The sequence below is a fragment of the Coturnix japonica genome, chromosome 6 (genome assembly GCF_054131305.1).
Source record: "Coturnix japonica strain WE chromosome 6, WE-NBRP24, whole genome shotgun sequence".
Taxonomy (NCBI): Eukaryota; Metazoa; Chordata; class Aves; order Galliformes; family Phasianidae; genus Coturnix; species Coturnix japonica.
Genome location: NC_140668.1, coordinates 28,464,221 through 28,484,167, shown reverse-complemented (window position 1 = coordinate 28,484,167; position 19,947 = coordinate 28,464,221). Strand labels below are relative to the sequence as shown.

Below are 19,947 nucleotides of genomic sequence, written 5' to 3'. Positions count from 1 at the left end.
TGAAGCAGAATGTATTATATCACACATCACAATTGTCAAGAGCTGTCATAAGCCATTTTGATATACAAAGCACAGTCCTCAGTTACACCCTTAGACAACAAGTAATGCTTCTTTGTGCTTCTCTGTCCATGTATCTCTCACATGAGATACAACCCTCAGCTGTGGGAGCTCAGCGCCTTCCCACCAATTTAAGTCAGCCGAGTGGTATTACTAAAGGTAGCTCATGTCATTCTGAGCGCGGTTTAAAAGCTGCACAGTATTTTTGACAGAGCTTTGTGATTCCAGAAATCCAGTGTCTAAATGAAGGTCTGCTGGGAAAAGAAAGAATAGCTGATTTGTCACAAAAAAAATAAAAACAACAATCAATCTTCCACTGCCCAATTCCATTCTTAATGAATGAGACAATTCAGAAAGCTATGGGAACATGCTTTATTGATTCATTCACAAGTCACTAAAACCCACTGCTTAGGTTCCCTCCAATAAGACAAACCGCACAGTTCTTCTGGCGTACTGCATTGCAGGAAAAGCCGATGGCTCCACATCTGTTCTGCTGGAAGTCCAGAGAGACTGAACATAGCCAATAAATCTAAACGCAGCACACCACTAGGTTAATGATAAATGTGTGTAGAAGACAAAGAGACTTGCATTTCCTCTTTATTATCCCTTCAGTTGAGCCACTGCCTTATCTGTAATTTATTTACCCAAGACAGTTGGGTCCAGATGCATACCTGTTTTTTTCCACCGAAGTACTTGTTTTTCTCCATTTTGCAGATGGATTAAATAAGCCAGGAGGAGGCCAACCTACACGTGTGAGGTCACACAGAGAACTGTAATCTACACTGCAGTAGATGCCTGAATCCATTCAAGTTCAAGACCTAATTTGGCATAAAGCTAGTGTGTAGCTGTACTGCACTGTATATTTTATAAACATATCCTTCAATAATCTCCTGTGCTTCTCATGAAAGCAATAACAAGCAGTAAGAACAGCTGAGTCTGTATTGGGCAAGCTTTCCTATTAAATTCCAGCAATACATCTCAGCTGTGACCTGTAGCAATTTGGGTAACCTAATAAGGCTGACTGTCCCAAAAGAATCAGGGATGATACACTATCTACCCACAAGATAAGAGGAAGTACAAGAGAGCAACTTTACAGCAAGTTACACCTAGCAGAGCAAAAGTGAACCTAAAAAAAAAGTCTAAGAAAATACAGTAAGAGAAAACACATTTTTGAGAATATGACATTTGTTCATATAGTCCAATGGATACTCACCACCATTTCAACATCCATTTCCAACTAAAACATCACATCCACATGTCCTGTTTAACAGAGTACGCTACACTGAGACATCATGTAGGGCCTCCTGGTAATTACAGTTGGTACAATTTTCCCAGTGCGTGTTACCTGAAGTTGGGTATTTTAGCAGGTTCGCCCACCTCTTGCTAGAAAACCAAATAGTCATCTGCCTTACCATGCAATGGCATTTAAAGAACTCTTAAAGTCATACCAATACATATGTTTCCTTTCCACATTCATTTAATAAGCATGCACAGATCTGGTCAGGCATATATTAGTCTCTACTTCAAAACTCACCTGTCCAGCTGTATTATGATTTCTGTTCCCTAGTGGTTCTCATACAAACTTACATACAGAACGGCTTCAGAAAGTGGGCTCTGCTCTCATATGTCTGCTGGATAAACAAAGCAACAAGCAATTTAGTGGCGTACAGGAGAATTAAATATTTTTAATGCACTTCAGTGTTTCCCCTAATTCTAAAAATCAACCAAAAACCTTCGATATAAAAATCACTTTTCCTTTAGAAATGCCTCTCAGCAGGGTAGCGCTCACAGCCGCATTATCGCTGTGTGTTCCAAGCCATCAGTATTCAGTGCGCTAAGAAGAGATGCTGAATTCTGCAATCAGAAACACAAAGTTTCAAAAAAAGATTTCAGAATTTATGTGAATATAAATAGCTGTACTGAATGCTTCAAAGACTGGAAACATTGTAGAGATTTACACGTCAGCCTGTTTTGACAGACAAACAGACAAAAGTATACTTTGTAAAGGAGCAGTAAGATTTCCACTGTAACACTTCCCATAATTAGATCGTAAGAGACACTGAAATATTTGCATTCACGATACAGAAGTCTCATTTCTGCTTCCTGCCTGAGCTCCTGAATAGCACCTACTTGTCTCACCTTAACATACATTCACGTAAGCCCCATGCTTCCTGCAGATGTTCACACCCACCATCATCTTTCCCACCCTGCTCACTCCTCATCATTTAGTGGAGAGATCCACATTTTCCAAAGGCTTTCTTTTCTTCTGAAACAGAAGCTAATGCTGCTTAATGCTTAACACTAAGCATTAATATACACCAAACTAAAAACGCTGATAAAACTTTCCTCTGAAAGGAAATGTAATTGGAAAGATGCTTTTCCTAACAGTGCTTCCTGTTCTTCACTCCAAATGAAGAAGTATTGCTTATTGTTTTCTGTGTTCTCTCTTAGTGTGACACAATTCATTTGAGCTCCAAATCCCCCCAGAGTTCTGTGGCCAACCTCCAGTGTGTTTCCAGGATGTAAAGGTCAGAGCTGAAGAGGACACAGAGAGCACAGAAAAGCCTCAGAACCCCTTGCTTCAGGTCCATCACTTTCACAGATAAAAACCAGACAGCAAAGCGCTCCTCCTTTAGAGGCAAATCAGCCATGGTAGGAACCACTCAAACAACCAGCAACAACTGAGGATGGGCACTCCTGAAATCAAGGAGAGAGGATGGCTTTCCCAGAGAACTTCTGCATGGAAATCTGGCTTCTGAATTTCTTAAATGAAAACCTTACGCTGAGAATTCCAAACAACACGGACTGTAATGCTGGGCTATCATACAGCATTTGGTGGCATACCCCAGTCCACGTTCCTGGACTCATCCCACCCCCACACTACAAAGATGTCTTTCCTCAGCCTGCTCTCCTGCCAGCCATGCTCCTGATAAAGTGTTATTGCTTTGGTCTGAACATTGGTTCATCTTCCCTTTGCTGGCTGGTTCCATTGCTCTTAAAAAAGCACCATCCAGTCTCAATCTCAGTGTTCCCTAACTGCTTTATCCTCACTTTCACATTTTATACTTTTTGTATAATCACTTCTTATGAACAAACTGTAATACTACTAGTTAATGGAACAGGAGTCATTACTAATAAAACCTATAAAAAGGAAAACCAGTATCCCATCAAACATATGTAGAGGATGCACCTTCCAACATTAAAGCTCTGATTTGCAACCTGAAAGAGTTCTCTGCTGTTCTAGTACAATGTGTTTAGGTTTTACCTTCTTTGTTGTTGTCTGTTTAATCAACTTCTTCCATGGTACAAATGTGATCACCATTATGCTAATCTCTGCATTAGACATGCAAATATATAAACATTTGTGTGCCAAATTATTAAGTTTTTGTCTATAGTGTTATGCCCCTATTTACTATCTATATTTTATGTCTTACGGATTTCCAAACATTTAAATTTATATCAGTGCTGTCACATATCTGCAAGCAGAGACAGTTTTATGAGCACTAAAAAAGCTGCAACACACAGACACTAAATACTAATGACATAAATGGTACCCACTAATGGTCTCTATTTTTATTACAATGCAAAACTTCAATATATTGCAATTACCACCGCTCTCAGACTGAGCCATACATGGCATATAATGCCAGCTTCCATCTCTATAGCATTAAATGGCATTATTTGTTGCGTATAGTTCAGCCCTGTGCTGTAGATGTTGACTGAACACTCAAGTCAGCAGTTGCAGCTAAAATTCCCTCTATTTACAGAGTCTTACTGTTAACTAATACCCTAAATTGTCAGATATGCCAATGTATTAGACATTTTTCAAAGCCCACTGCACTAATAGCATGTAAGCGTAGCACGTCTCGTTGTACCTGTCAACAGCCCAGTAACTTTGCAAAGGTAAAACACGTCAAAAAATGAAATTATCTTTCTACGCTTCTGTCCTTAAAAAATCTTCAGCGAGAGATCTTTTCAAAATATTTCAATACATAAGTGCATTTGACAAACCTTATTCTCTTGAAATGACTTTCTGTTTTAGCTTTCTAATGATAAATGTTACACTCCCTGTTCATAATTAGAGTCTCTCCTTTTAAAGCAGCTATCAAAGAGAGAAAAATTCATTCTTCAGACTTCAAGACAATGGAAACCACACCTCAATTACACCCATAAAACTGGGTGAAAAAGGAACACAGCAATGTCTCTTACAAATGGTTGGGAAGAAACAAATCTCATTTCATCTACACATTTTACTTGCCAGAAACTTTCACCTAAATGGAGTGCTAAGTTCATTTCTCAGACCTTCTTGTACCTGTTTATCTGACATAAAACAAGTCTAGTCGCTCCTTTCCATTGACTTCAGCTGAGAATAACCTCTAGAAGGCTGGAACTTTATTTGAAGCAGCAGACATTTTTCCCATTTCCATGCAGCTGTGTACTCCTTTACACAAGGAAAACACCAGAGACAAAGTAGGTGTCAGACTTGGTAGCATTTTACATGCATTTTCTGACACAAAGCAGACAACAGAAACGTGCACACAAAATATTTCCCTTCAAGGACCAGCCAGTGAGAACAACAAAGCCTAGTAAAAAACATCAGTGTAGTTATTACAGTTACCATCTATTTCCAAATGATACTTGCCTTTAAAAATGCAATGGAATTATTACTGTTAATTTTAACCTTCATAAACCACTCCACTGGAAGTTAGTGTTTTCCCAAAATGTTCTCACTGGACTTGCATAAATCTTAGCATACATGACAGACTATAGAAGAATGAATGATGCAAAATCCATAAAATAATAATACCTAGAGCTTACAACTGAGAATACCGATATGGTATCCCCTATTTTTCTCTTCATATTTTCCCTGGCAATAATATTGAATATGACAAATGCTTTCTAATGTAATCTGAACCCCCCTCAGCGCTCTAATCTTTTGACCGAATGGGTTTCTATCAATGATCCCAGTTAACTGCGTCTGTTCTGCAGCTACGACAACAAAAAACTCCAACTGAAAATTCAGTGACAGTTTAATTTCAGAAAACAGGATTTCTCAAAGGAGCAAAAACATCAATTTCAATAACTGGATGAAATACGGTTATTCTACATAAGTAAATATTTTAATTCATTTTCTCAACCAGAACTGAAAATCTCAGCTCTTTTTCTCAATTCCAGATATTGGTTCCCTTCCCTCCCATTTTCTAATGAATTCTGTCCTTTCTCTTAAGGACATTGCTGGGTAAACATAACCCATCTTGAGGTGTATTTCTGGACATTATAAAATGCCATCTTTCACAAACTCTGTTGTTCACCAAAGTTCTTTCTCCTTGCTTAACAATTACCCTGCACAAAATGAGAAAGCTTTTTTATGAACAGCACAGACAAAATCTGAAGCATATCAACTTAAAAGAAAACATTGACTTCAAGTTTCTAGTTTCATGCCTCCAATAGAAAAGAAGCAGTAGACCACAGATCTGCTAATGCCAAACCAACAGGACCCTCCTTAAGTCAGAGTTTACAGGTTTGCCAACGCAGCTCTCTATGCAGCAAGGCCTGGTGCCATCCCCCCATTAGGGAGCACAGCACTCAGATCCCTTGCTCTCCACCTGGATGCACACAGCACTCCTTCGCTAAAGTGACAATAAAGAACCTATGGAAACCAACAAGAGCCCTTCTTACACTAGACTGGATGGTCAGTCAAGCCCTAAATTAAAAGCTTCTTGCCTCTCTTACTCACCTAGAATATTTAGTGACAGATGCTTTTCTTTTCACATATAAAGACATCATCTATCTTAAGAAGTGCATTCTAAGAAAGCCTGGTGCCCACGTGCACATGCCCTCCAATGGGAAGGAAGTAGAATATTTACATATAAGGAAACAGCTTTTAAGGTTTCTCCTTACCGCAATTCAATAAAGCAGCTATACTATCATATCTGGAAGGTTTAGACTTTTGTCTTGTAACCCTGCAGACGAATAGCTCCAAACTTTGAAAGAAATTGCAGTATGAACGTCTGCTTTACTCCAGAGTTGTGTCTGAGCAGACTATTAGCAGAATACTGATAACTGCTACAATAGCTATTCTTTTTCCTCCGCTTCTGCTTTTATGCCACTGCCAATACCTGTCCTTCCCCTGGTGCTCTCAGCTGATGCCTGTCTCATAACTCTCCAGCTAACAGCATTAGTAGAAAAAGAAATTAAGCTCAAGTAAAACTGCCAGGTAGAATTCAACATTATGAGATTATGGTCTGAATTGTTTTCTGTAGCAGGGACATACATGCACAATTACCCCACTAATGACCTACAAAGGACTTATATGTTAAAAGTTAATCACTATAAGACTTTGTTTTGTTTTTTTTACTGAAGCTGATTACTTTTACTCTTCTGATAGTTCTACAGTGTTCAGTGGCAAGTAATAATTGACTTTGTCTTGTCTATACCTTTCCTGAGGAGCATGTTTGTAGCATCCTACACTGCGCCATGTCTGCATAGAGTCAATGAGTAGGATCAACACACACACATTGTCAGTAGGATGTATAAGCAGGCAGTCTTAGGCACACAGTTGCATCTGCACAATTCCAAATGTTTGCACTTTTGTAGTAAGTTTGCAAACATAGGGAGCTGCTGGAACAACTGTCCCACGAGTAACAATAAGTCACTGAAACGATAGAGAAGAACACTCAGTATAAAGACTGCATAATATTTATGAGGAAATCCGAAAAGTAATTGCAAGCCATGCAAGTAAGAAAAGATGAGTACCCGGTTGTAATGCCAACTTAAAACTGCAGCATAGAATTGTTTATGTGCCTTTGTGAAACCAACGGGTGAAGCCAAACATCACAGAAAAGTTACTCATGCTATAATTTATGCCATAGATTCATCTTCAAACCACAGCCATATATTTCTCTGCAGCAACTGCCGTCACCATCAGAAACAATCAGCGCCTTAAACGGCTCTTTCAAGGCAGCTGAACAGCAAAGTGTCACAGAAAAGAAATAAGGTTTTTGCTCCCAGAAGTAACACTGCTTGAGTTTAAAGGAAGCTCCTACATTCCAGAGCAGCTCATAAGGCTGTAACTCATTTTCCATTAAAAAAAGTATTTCGTATTGCCCTTAAAGAATTAGGGTTAGTAAAAATAATGCATGTAATGATAGAAACAAAAAAATCTTTCTCCCATAGAAATCTAAAATTATTTGGAAGAATCAAACACTTCCAGATGTCTGTGCAATCTAACACAGCCCAACACAGCAATGTTTTGTTTGAAAGGCTCTAACATGTCCATAGTGACCATAACAGGTCTACTGAGTAATAAGTTGACTTGCACAAATGGAACTTATGAATAACTAATGTTTGCTCATTGCCAAAAGCAGCATTGGCAGAACAGTGAAGATGGGCAGTCTTGGGAAAATGTTAAGTAAAATTAACAGCAGAACTCTGAGTACAGCACGTGTGAATAGATGTGTTGAGCAGGGGACACAAGGAGAAGATGGAGTACACAGCAATTGCCAAGAATGCTGAGTTGCTGCAGCTCTGTTGTTGGAAGCCTGGGCACCAACAGACATCAGAGGAAATCCCACATATCGGCCCACCAAAAGAAATCCAACTAGTGGGGATTTCAGAGCACAGAGGGCTGAAAATGCATTAAAACACTGTTACGAGACTGAAAAAGAACTAGCAGTGCTAATGGCTGAACGTCAGGGAATGCCAGAAGCACTGGAAATTAGAAGTGTGCCAGGAGTCATGGTGAAACAGGTATCAAAAGATGAAGGGAAATCCGAGCAGTCTGAGGAAGGCAGAGAAAACTGACAAATGATGCATAAAGCAACAACTGATGGAAAAACGGGAGTGGTGGTTAAGACAGAAGAAATAAAAGTAGTTAGAATTTTATCAGGAGATTTACATAAGGTGATTCAGAAACACATCTCAATACCTGTAAAAAAGCACACCTCTTCAACTATTTTCTCTAATTTTCTGTGTTCCTATATATGTAAAGCATGTGCAGAGATGGAAATGGCTGCTAAGCAGGAAAATGCTCCTTCCTCTCAAGTTCTATCACCAGAATTGCCCCCTTCCACACATCCATCTCTTCTTTGTGGTAGCTAACACCAATATTCTCACACTTCCCAGATTGAAAACAGCTAATGAGGATCTTAGAACATCAGCAGCAGCAACTCACAACCTCACATAGTGCTTGATGAATGCCCTGGCTACCAGATACGACCTCAGGAAAATCTCCAGTTGATTTTTTCATCTTGTCTTGCTCATATTCATGCTGCAGAAATTGCATGCGACCTTCTCTGCTTCCCATCCTCCCCTTTAAAGCTATGGGCAAAGAGAACAAGCCACCACTGAACCAATGAAGCTCTACACCAAGAGCCCACTAGCTGGCATCTGCTTACTTTCTACAGACAGTCTTTCCAACCTGCGACCACAGCTAACAGGAGATTCCCTGCTAATGCCAGCCTTCACCAGTTTCTTTTTCACTTCTCTTTCATATTAACCATAAACTCCAAATATCTGAGGTGTCTAACTATGGGAATGAATCAGAATAGATTTTAAAGGCAACTGTAACAGGAAGGTTAAGAGCTAGGGATTTCTTCACATAGCCATGCACTAAGCAGTAAGAAACTAAATTAAACGCAACAGTAAAGCAGAGCTGAACTTTCATATGCACCCCCTCCACTTGATACGTCTCTCCTTCGTAATGAAGACAGTGCTCAAAAACATAAAACCTAACTAGCTGCTATAAACTAACTTTACATAAGCAGTTATGACCTAAACAAAGTTTGAAGAGTACACAGCCTCTAGGTATTCTTGCCCCAGTAAGACATTCCAAGTTTAAATTTAGATTTTTATTGCCCTTGGAATGCTGAGATAAACTTTTAGTCCCACCGGTGCAACTCCAGGAAGAGACTATATTAAATTTTGCTGTTCGTGAGGGAGAGAGCCTTCCTTCTATTCATTACCAGGCATGCAAGCCAGGTAATAAAGCTGAGCTGTTTTTATTGTATACAGTGTGCACCGTATTATGGCTAGCAGAACTCTGCAGGAGCAGTTGCTATTATCCGGTGGTATCACATCAGCTGGGAATTACAGCAGGGGTCTGCAGGGCTGGAAACACAGACCTGACACACACTGGGGCCTTTCAGGGTGTGTTCAGACTGTGTTCTCTGCTTCCCAGCCCTGAGACAGTTACCTCCAATTTCATTGTTTGTATGGAATAACATTGGGATGTAACCAAAATACAAATGAATCTGCCTCCTGAGGTGACACTGCGACAATATAACAACTAAATTAATCACCTGAGTTTTGAAAAGACAAACCAAGGATCCACTTATTTGACAAGGAAAAAAAGATTTTGAATGCCTTAATATTAGTAACATGCATTAGTCTTACGTGCCTAATAATTTACTAGTGAAAGAAAATAAGTAGTTTTTGCTAGGTCCAAGTAAATCTGAGTCAGGAATAACCTGAAATACCCATCAAATCAAAAATTCAATATGGTTTCAGCTAACAGGGAACACAGACCAGGAACCTTTGTCTCACATGCTGCAAGGAAAGATTCATTCACTTCATCACATTCCGGGCCTTTTTAAACTAGAAGCAGCATTCCTTATTTCAGCTGTAACAACCTGTAACACTGCACAGGCCTTAGGCAGAATGTTTAAGGAAACAGTTTTATTATGCAATGAAGCAACAATTCCTGCACATGAGAACTGATGCAAATTATCATTTGACTCAATAAAATAAACTCAAAAAGCAACGTGCTCAAAGTTACACAGATCCTAATAACCTGAAAACAGTTCTGAGGGCAAATAACGGAGTCATCCTATGACAAAAGAAACAAATGCTGTGTTATTCCTGGCTGTAACTTGTCATTACCTCATTGATGTCCTCTCAGCAAAATCTCATGCAGCTCCGCTTTTATTTCAAGCAAATCATTCCCAGCCTTCAAGGCACTGTGCTCACACCACAGGCTGATGCTCTCCATTAGCAGCAGAAACATTTCCTTTCTGGGGAAACAGAAGTTACCCAGATCTTGGTCCTGCTAATAACAACTGGAGTTGGTAGGAAATGCAGTGCTAAGAACAGAGCATGCAGCACCTTGCTGATGTTCTTCTCTGTTTCATTATTTGCTTTTCAAGTGGTATGGGAATGAAGTGCTAAGGTTTTAATTATGCTTATTAAAGGAGAAGAGATGCTGCGATCTCACCTCTGACATATTTACCAACCTTAAAGGAGAGTCTGAGCTTTATTTTGTCCATGTTTTGACTGAAGGAGATTTTTAAGATTTATAGCTTGGACTTGTTGTTATTTGAAGACACAGGAGGTTTGATGAGAAAGCTGCAGGGCTGTTTGTTTATTTTTTAAACACTGTCTCTGTAATATAGTCAAATTGACTGTGCTTCTCTGATCCCTTTTACCCAGAGGAAAGTTTGTGATTATTTTTCCCTTTCTGCACACAATATAAATCACAACTCCTTAAACATTCCCTACCTCTTCAGTTCCTAATCTACTCAGAACTGCATCCAGATAAGCATCACTTTTGCTGGTTTGGGGGACTTCATCTTCACTTCTGAGTCTTTCCAAAGTTGTTTTCTCCCAGAATGCTCTGATTTGTGATTCTGATTTGCGTTCCTCACTCCGGCCCTTCCTCCCCCCTCTATGGTGCTTTGAAGTTAAATAGTGCTTTTGATTTCATTAAGTTGGTTTTTCTTGTAACTCCTGCAGCTATCTCTTCTTCCTGCTTTTATTGACAGTGTTATGAATTACATTATACCATGCAGAAATAAAGCTCAGAAATAATTGAAACTCACTGCCATTTTCTTCCAGTTTTTGCAAAGGGTTGAGACTCCCTGGGAATTTATTTAAAAACTCTCCTTTAATCCTCTTGCAGGACTGATGTTTCCTTTCAGAAAAAGAGGACACTGCTCCAGCCAGAAGAAATGACATAGCATAAGGAAAAGAGGAAAAAAGTCCTGAGTCATGAAAGCAAAGGGGAAAAAAAATACAGCTGAAATAGAATTGAGAGACGATTAAACTCCACAAACTGCAAGGGACAGAAAAGTAGGATGGAGCTCTAATTGAAAGGAAACTGAGGACTGACTCTACATAAGAACTAGGCACATCAAGAAGGAGCAGGAATTTGGCCAAGGGAGAGCTGAACTACAGAACAACTCTCACCTTCCAACTCTGCTCATTATCCACCCTCTGTCTTCTGTTCTCACTGAGAGCCTGGGACCCTTCTGACAAAACATCCTCCAGCCACGGTCAGCCCAGGAGCTCAGGAGCAGAACCTCCGGGACAGGAGTCACTCCGAGGTCAAAACAGCACTGCCAGGGTGCAGTGGTAGATCTGTGCATACATCAGATATACTACAGAGCTGGGGCAAACATCCAAACTCCAAGGAACATCAGTCACTTCTTGTTCCCACATCATGGAAAAAAGGGAAGAACTGTACCTAAAGTTTGCAAGCTGACATACTTAGTGAATAAGTGCTTCCCTTCATTCCTGGTATCCTGAAAGTCTGATTGCTGCAGAAGTAAGAGGGAAAAAAAAACTCCTCTGCTAAGAGCTAAGCACACTGCAGCTGTCTGTCTTTCAGACATCAGAATGCTTAATACAGTCATCAATAACTAACCACCATCCAAGATCACAGACCACAGCCTGCTTGCCTCAACTGTGTGCAGTCTAGCTGACTCCCTGCAGACCTTTCATCAATTAGAGAAGCTTCCCCCATCCTCCCCCCCATAACTGATTCATTAACCTTCTTTCTACACCTATAGTCTATTTGGAAAAACTCATGTTTACAGTAACTGAATCCACTCATCAAAAGGAGTGTTAAATCAGTGTTAAATCAGAGCCCACAGTTAAGGAAAGTACTTCTTAATCCAGCATTCTTAGCAGCTCTCTAGTGTGAGGTAACAGCATTCAAAGCACAGCAGTGCCATATTAAAAAGTGGAAAAGGGCACTATTTTCTACAGAACTGGATTTAAAAAAAAAATATATATATATATATATATGTAATCCTTTCATACTCATCCTTCTCAAGTGGATGTTGAGGAAAAACATCAGAGAGCATCCTGGCTACGTTTTAAAGATGAGTCCAACAATTAAAAAATCATACGCACATTTAATACATCTCCTAACTGTTAGACAAAAAAAAAGAAATCTCAATGCACGCCCTGTTTGCCATATAGAGGATATATGGTCTTGACATCATAACAATAGGAGGCTACGAAGAAAATCTGAAATTAATTTCTGTTCCTTCCCTATCCGTTCTTCATCCTCAGTCCTTTCAATGAACCAGATTTGCCAGCAAAGCAATTTAAGCTTCCAGGGATAACAAAAACCTTCCTTTTCTAACAAAGCTAAGAACTATTGGATGAGGACAGAAATACCAGAAGGAAGAGTTATGTACTGACACTGAGCTATGTTTTTATCTTCAGGAATGGAAGCAGCAGTATTTTGGAAGAAATAACATTGATTTAGCTGGAGTGCAAAGGAAGACATCTTCTATTTAATATACGTTGCTCTCTGGGCAAGGGTAGGACAATAGCTTGTATGCCCTGAACTAAATGCCTCCAGCTGTGTTTTCACTATTATTTAGGGAGAAGTATTTTATTCCCTTGTAACACTAAGCTCTGAACCATAAGAAACTTCATGCTCAGCCATGAACCTGGATGGATGCTTAGTTAAGGAGCAACCAGTAGGGTAATTCTTCTGGGCTGTTATGTCATGTATGACTGGAAAAGGGAAGAGTTGCTGCCTCATCCTGCACAGATAACAAAGCAAAGCAAGAAAGCCAAAGCAAAGGGTATAATTCATCTCCTTGTTCTAAAAGCAGACAGAAAACAGACCTCAACTCCTGGGTATGTTTACAATGCAGAGCAACATTTCTTTGTTTTGGTTACTGTGTTTACCAATATAACAGTACACCAACAGGCATTAATAAAAAGACACTTCTGAATAAAGTAACTTTTAAATAATGATAAACAAAACAAACCTGCTAACTTGGGCTTGAGCACAGAACACACTGTCTCCCCTACCTTACAAGCAGCTGTCTGGTGCCCATAGCTACTTCTAAAAGGACATTTCAATTTTTTAAATACACATATTTGCTGGTTTAAACATAAAATAGCCCTCTTCTACCAACCATCATGAAGGTGCATCTAGTTGGTGAGCATATACTGAAGTGCCTTAACTTTAAGAGCACAAAGCACCTTGTTGCTCTCAACTGGATACATATTTTTCATGTCAAGTGCATTACAAGTGTGCTGCAGAACCATAGATATCAATATCTCTGTGAAGAGGCCCATCTCCACCACCTCCTGAGGAACCAATGGGAGATGTGGGCAGCCAGAACTTCAGACAGAATTAACATATTATTGGAAAAGAACCATAATGATGATCAAGTTTCAACCCCGCTTGTAAACAGTCATATTGGAAGGCCACAATGAGGTCTCCCTAGATTTCTCTAATCTAAACAAGTCCAGTTCTCTCAACCTTTCTTCATAGGAGAGGAGCTCTGGCCCTCTGATCATGTTAGGGGCTCTCCTCTGGACCTGTTCCACAAGTTCCGTGTCTTTCTTGTGCTGGGGCACCCATGCCGTGCTTGGGAATTACCAGTGCCTGGTCACTGCCACCAGAAAGCACAGCCACATTATGGAAAAGCTAAAAAAGACACCAAGTGCACCACACACTCACGGGATTCTTCTAAATAAGAAATAAACGAAGTATGGAAAGGAAAAGCACAGCATGAACAGCGTGTAAAGGTAGAGGGAAAAATTGGAAAGGGGGGTACAAAAGGAAAGAATTCAGCTCATCTCTGAGTTGACAGAAGTAGATATACAGTAAGGCAGTCACAAACTGAGTTGCACAACAAAGGCAGCCACCCTTGTTGGGCACAGCCATAGGGTTGGGTTATTCAAAAAGGAACAAACTAACCCAGATTAACACTGAAGAGCTGAACATCTAGTACGGGGAACACAGGATGTGAACAACCACATCAGAAGATGTACACAGTGCTTCACCATTTAACAGACTGTACTTCAGCAGCACACGACCACTGCTGTGAGCACAGAGGTAAAATTGCTGCTTTAAAGCTCTCCTGTAAGTGGTCATCTGTGGTCATTACCTCGCTTTCTCTAAAGCGATCAGCACTTCCTACCACATTACAGCCCCTTCCCTTCCAGCTTGCAAAAACACTCTCTTGCTGCCCAGATGCAGAAAGGATTGTCTTGCATTCTTCCTCTAACCCTGAGAACAGACATAACGTTCACTGAAACCTTGCCACAATGTAACAGGAAGGAAATTTCCATGGACTGCAGAGGTAGAAGGCTGAGCGAGAGGAATCTGAGCCAGGTAGGAGCTTACTGCGCTGGGAACAAAAGCCTCTGTGCAGTACTGTTGACGAGACATTAGTGTAGGTACAAAAAGATGGGAACACGGTGCAGTATGACATGCTGTCACCATGAAGGCAAGATGTGACAGGTGTATTCAGAAAACATAAAATATATTCCCACAACTTCAAATTAAGAGAATACATGGGAAGCCAACCTGAATAAAGAACCCTCCCTTCTCTGAAACATGCTGACATTAGCTGCGCTAATCACACCAGATCTAATTAAATCAATTTAGAAACAACACCCCAACGTTGCATTCGCAACATCTTCCAGCTTTGCTGAAAACACAATAAAGGGAACATTAAGAACATGTGTAAACATTAAACTAAAATTATTATCCAGCAGTTGATCTATAGTTACACAGGACTCATTTATCTTCCCAGCTGCTGAGGTATAACCAAAGAGATGTGGCTACACTACCACCATTCTTGCCATAAAGCAGCCATAACCACTGACCAGTTGCCTAGAGAATGCAAACATGGGCTTGCCTGCTTCCAGAAGTCAACACCACCTGATAGTCTAACAATCAGAGCCATAAAATAAACAGAAACGCATCAGAAACAAACACTGTATTTCCATCCTTGTTATTATAAGTATTACACTTGCTTTGTTTTAAAACAGCTCCAGAACAACTCGACTGCTTCCGCCCCCATAAAAGACAACAATTTAAGTATCATTTAAGAGGCTACCAGTGGGCAGAGGGGAGGTGGTTTCTTTATAAATCCACTACTGATTGAAGGGGGGGGGGGAAATTAAAAAATAAAAGAGGGATGATATCCAAGTGAAAACATAATAATTAACTTTTAACCATTTTTCTTCATTTACAACCATTTATTAAGAATGCAGAAGATATTTTAAGTAGGAAAAGCTTCTCACGGCACCAGAGCAAATTAGGCAACTAAAACCATGTACTGATGCAACTTGATGTTACCATCACTGGTACCGCCAGACAGCCCTGACCTTTTGATATTACAGTTATCTAAAAAACAAACAACACTCGTCTTAGACATCTGAAGTTTTGGACAACAGAGGCATGCCCTTGCACTCAGATGCCTCCAGTAATCCAAAAGTTTTAAGTGATCCTTAAATGAAGCCCAAAAGAATTTGTGCAGTTATACAGGCCAAAGGATAGATAAGAAAATGGCAGAAAGGAGACATGGATGTGTTTCTTTCAAAGTCTGAGTTATCCACACCACCTCTGCCTCATGCAGGTACAGCTGCTGCATGGCACAGCAGAGGCAACAGGGCTGGGACACACTCCTGTAACAACATCATTTCCCGGCTTCTGTCATAAGGTCCCAGGTGTAAAATAAGGTGCAAGAATATGCACTGCAATACAGCTATGCAAATTTCCGTCAGCAGAAAAACCTCATTTAACAACCCACTGGAATTTAAAGCTACGCTTTGAATCCTGAGCCCTGGAACCTCCACTGTAACAATGAAAGATCCCCCTCCTCCTGAAGATCATTTCCTCTCAGTGTACCCATTCCAAAGTACCTTTAAGTCAATGAAATCTTATCACTACAGACCTTAGGAAAACAAATACGACTTTCATAGATCTAAAAACGCTACATTAAACCAGTGCTTCCAGACTCAACACTGCCCTAGCCCAGTGAGGGAAAATAACTTAATTCTGATCAGAACCGTGCAATTTTTGTGTAGATGGCATGCTAAATGAGTGGTTAGTAAGTCTGTGCATATCAATAGTAGTTAATTACTGGCCAGGTTCCCAATTAGCTTAGTCAAGACACAGTAAAGACCTGGGAATATATTGCAGGCAATTCAGTAGGTATCTCTACTCAGTACACCACTGCATGAAGTTGGCCACATAACAAACTGCAAGGATACCTCCATAATTATTTCTATTATGCCCCTAATAAGTGTTGAGCCTCATTTTGTTATCACAGACATAACTGGTTGTGCCATTTCATTTTGACACTAGAAGCTGAGATCACCTGGGTTCTAAGAACAACTGAGCCCTCAGAAAGGTGCTCCAAAGACTGCAATACCAAAGACTGCAATAGCCAGATTAATCACCAGAGAGGAGACAGCAAAGGAACAATAAAACCAGATTAAAAAGAGAGAGATCAGAAGCTTCCCTATCCCTACAGCTTAACAGACAGAGCAGGAGGGAAACTCTCAGCTCTGTTGATAGCTGGGAAGTATAAAACCAGGTAGAATAAATGACACAAACACTCAAAAGGGAGCAACAGATCAACAACAATGGAAAATGTGAGCAGGTGACTCAAAATATGCACAACAACTATGGGGAAGTTGGAGTGCAAAGGAGAACTGATGGGATTTCAAGTTCTGTAGACCAGATTTTAACAGTTCTGAATTCAGGAACACCCGAGTGGGAAAGAACACGGTGTTTCTCTGTTCATCCAATGGAAACGTCATTTACCAGGTCAGCAGACCAGGCAGTCTGACACCAGCACCCCACAGTGCTTCACGAGGAATGTTGAAAGAAAGACGTTGGAGTGAGTAATACATCGTGTTTACCTTTTCACCTCCCCCAAACCCAGCACTTTTATTTGATAGCAGAAAAACAGAACTACTGTGGTGACAGCAACTCTGAAAACAACCACCACATGATTACTGGCTGTTTTTATTATTAATACAACGGGTTCAGGATAATGTTCATTTCCATGACAATATTTATCATTTAAGTAGTGTTATTTACCACTGACAATGTTAGGAAGCGCTGCCAATATAGAAGCTCAAGGAGGATGGCCCTGACTTGGGTGACCCTGAGCCCAAAATACCAGAAGAACATTAAAATGTATTAGCATTAAGTGCAAGAACAATAGGAGAATTTCCACTATGAACAGGAGTCCTGCAATCCTCCAGTCCTTGAAAGACAAAGCAAAAAGTAAAGCCCCATGTTATTTCTGCATGTCTCTAGGAAATAAATTTCTGGTGGGATTTGTAACTGAAGTTGATGCGCTAATATTTCTTCTAACATACCGTACACAGCAGAAGTTAATGACAATCACACCTTTAGCCTTTATTGTACTCAATATCTTCCAGCATTCCTCACGTCTTCCTCTTCTGACAGATCAGAAGAGCTTTGGTCTCCCCCAACTAAATTATTCTTAAACTTGCAGCAGAGGCACACACCAAAGAAAGAAGTTAAGACCAAAAGGTGTATCTCCTGTAGCACAGCAGGTCAAAGAGAATTACAAGGCTGCTAATGCGAGAGCAGTAGGAGTTGCATTCTTCAAGGGAGGCTCCCAACACTCAGTGCTTTGTTGCTAGTGATATAAGCACAAGAAGCAGGAGAGCCCTGGGCTTTGCAAGTCTAGGTGCTGCGCAGCATTAGAACCTCAGATGGCACAGCTACCTTCCAAGGGGATTTTCAGCCCCAGGGCCTGAGCTCAGAACAGAAACTGTTTCATTTCAAGAACCCCGCGCTGTAAAAAACTAAATTCAACTCCTGTAACTTAAAAGGCGGTCTGCTTATCATCCCAACGCAGATCTGAGGTGGCAGAAGGACAAACAGCGTCACCTCACTCGTCCGACAGAAGGCTCAAAGCTACTACAAGACAAGGAAGGTAGAGCCCCGCACCCAGCCGTTCACATCAGGGCAGCGCCCACCACCTCCTGACCCAGGGCGCCTGGTGGGAGGTGCGGAGACGCGCGCAGCTCGGACACCCGCGGTGCAGCCCCCGGGCCGTGCTGGACCTTCCGGAGCAGCGCTGTCCCGAGGCGCACACCGCCCGATCACCGCCGGCCTTGCCGAGCCCTCCCTCTCCTCCCCCCGCGCAGCACGTGTCTCCCGGCACTGCCCGTGCACCTGCGGGGCGTCTTCTCCAAGCGGTCTAACAGGGCCCTCCCGGCAGCGGTGCCCCCCGCTCACCCTCCCCCATCCCGCACAGCTGCGCCGCGGGGCTCCCGCAGAGCCCGATTACCCCCACGGCCTCCAGCAGCGCCCCGACCGCTCCGCTCCACGTAACCCTTCAACGTCAGCGGATCCCTGAGGTCACCCTCGGGGATAACGCACCGCAGGCTGCTCTAACCCCGCTCCTCGCGTTCCGTCCCTCTTTCCCCACCTCTCGAATCCCACCTGGCGGCCGCAGCGCTCAGTCCCGTAGGAGCGATACAGGCTCACTGCCGGGGGCGGCCCCGCAGCGCGCTATGAGCGGATCCCCCCCAGCGCCCGGCCCCGAGCCCAGCCCGCACGATGCGTGGCAGCTGCGGGCAGCGGAGCCCGGGCCACGAGGGAAACGCGCAGCGCGACGCCAGACCCGGAGTTACGGCACTTCTCCTTTCGGACCGAACTTGCCGTCTCCATTAATCTCCATTCCCACATCGCTCACACAGGAGCGAGGCGGTTGGTTTCTTTTCACCCCTCGCCCCCACACGCTCTCCCTGAAAACCCAACAATTATCAGTGTGGATTTTTTTTCTTAATTCCCCTACATCTGCGTCATTATATTCACATTAGAAATCAATCAGCTCCGGTCATTAGCGTTAGCGATCTACTCATAAACCAAACACCCGTCACGCTAATGAACTGAACGAGGCATAATTTCTCGTTTTGTAAACCGATGCTCAGCTCTAATCAGCAATAAATTCAATCAGACGTTACTTACATCAACCGGAGACCGACGGCTGAGAGGAACGGACCCCCCGGATGCGGGCAGAGCGCTGCGGGGAGCGGAACGCGGCCGCAAAGCCTTGAGGGGCCGCAGCCCCCCCCAGACGGGAGGGAGCATCGGGCTGTAACCTCCGCCGCGTGCCCGGCCTCGAGGCGAAGCCTCGCGCTTTTGTTCAGGGCTGCGCGGCAGCGCACAGCGGCGATTCGCTGCAGTTGGGCAGAGCGAGCTCCAGCTGCAGCGAGTTAACGAGCCCCGCTCGCAACCTGGGGAAAAGTCACAGCTGAGGGTGGGCGGTTGGTTACTGTGCGGAGGGGGACAAAGGAGAAGGGGGGAGGAAATAAAAAAACAAATCGGAGACACCTGCGGCCCTCGGGCGGTTCTGTACAGCCCGGCTGCGGGACGCTGCTGCGCTCGGGGGAAGCAGTGAGTGCTCTGCGCGAGCTGCGGAGCAACTCCGGGAGCAGGCGGCCTGACTGCCGTCCTTATCAGCCCTTCCTCGCAGACCTCCGTCGTTTCCCCAGTCGCTGCCGGGCTCCCGCTGAGCTCCTGGAGGTGGGTGGCGGGGCCGGGGCCGCCTTCCCTCGGCGCCTTGAGCTCCGGAGGGACCCGAACGGTGGCCCCGGGCGTGGGCGCAGAGCCGCCCCGCCGCCGTGCGCTCTTCGTCCCGCTTCAGCTCGGCTTCGCCTTTCGTTCCAACCGAAATCCTCGTCCGCACCTTTGAATAAAAGTAGTTATCTCTCCGAGTGCTGCAAAATTATGGCATTTCCACCTTTAAAAGACCGTGAACAAAATAATACCGGTGAATAAACGCTGCTAGCATCGAAGGATAAAGACGTCGTAAAGCCGCTTCAGACGGCCGCATAAAACGAGCTGCGCGTTACAGGCTG

The 19,947-nt window shown here is 42.7% G+C and overlaps 1 protein-coding gene across 1 annotated transcript; it reads right to left on the bottom strand.

Moving 5' to 3' along the window:
* Positions 1–1,510: 1,510 nt before the first annotated feature.
* Positions 1,511–19,922, bottom strand: LOC146760548 (uncharacterized). The gene is made up of 3 exons (XM_085550605.1): positions 19,858–19,922; positions 19,055–19,727; positions 1,511–1,688 (listed from the first exon to the last, which is right to left on the bottom strand). Exons 1-3 carry the CDS (start codon positions 19,920–19,922, stop codon positions 1,641–1,643), a joined length of 786 nt encoding a protein of 261 aa, XP_085406731.1. The 3' UTR covers positions 1,511–1,640.
* Between the last annotated feature and the right edge of the window lie 25 nt (positions 19,923–19,947).

Coding starts and splice junctions, on each gene's coding strand:
- LOC146760548 (XM_085550605.1), bottom strand. CDS start 19,922: ATGCGGCCGTCTGAAGCGGCTTTACGACGTCTTTATCCTTCGATGCTA. Junction 19,728..19,857: donor CTAGCAGCGTTTATTCACCG/GTATTATTTTGT, acceptor GCCGAGCTGAAG/CGGGACGAAGAGCGCACGGC. Junction 1,689..19,054: donor GCCGTCGGTCTCCGGTTGAT/GTAAGTAACGTC, acceptor TTGTTTATCCAG/CAGACATATGAGAGCAGAGC.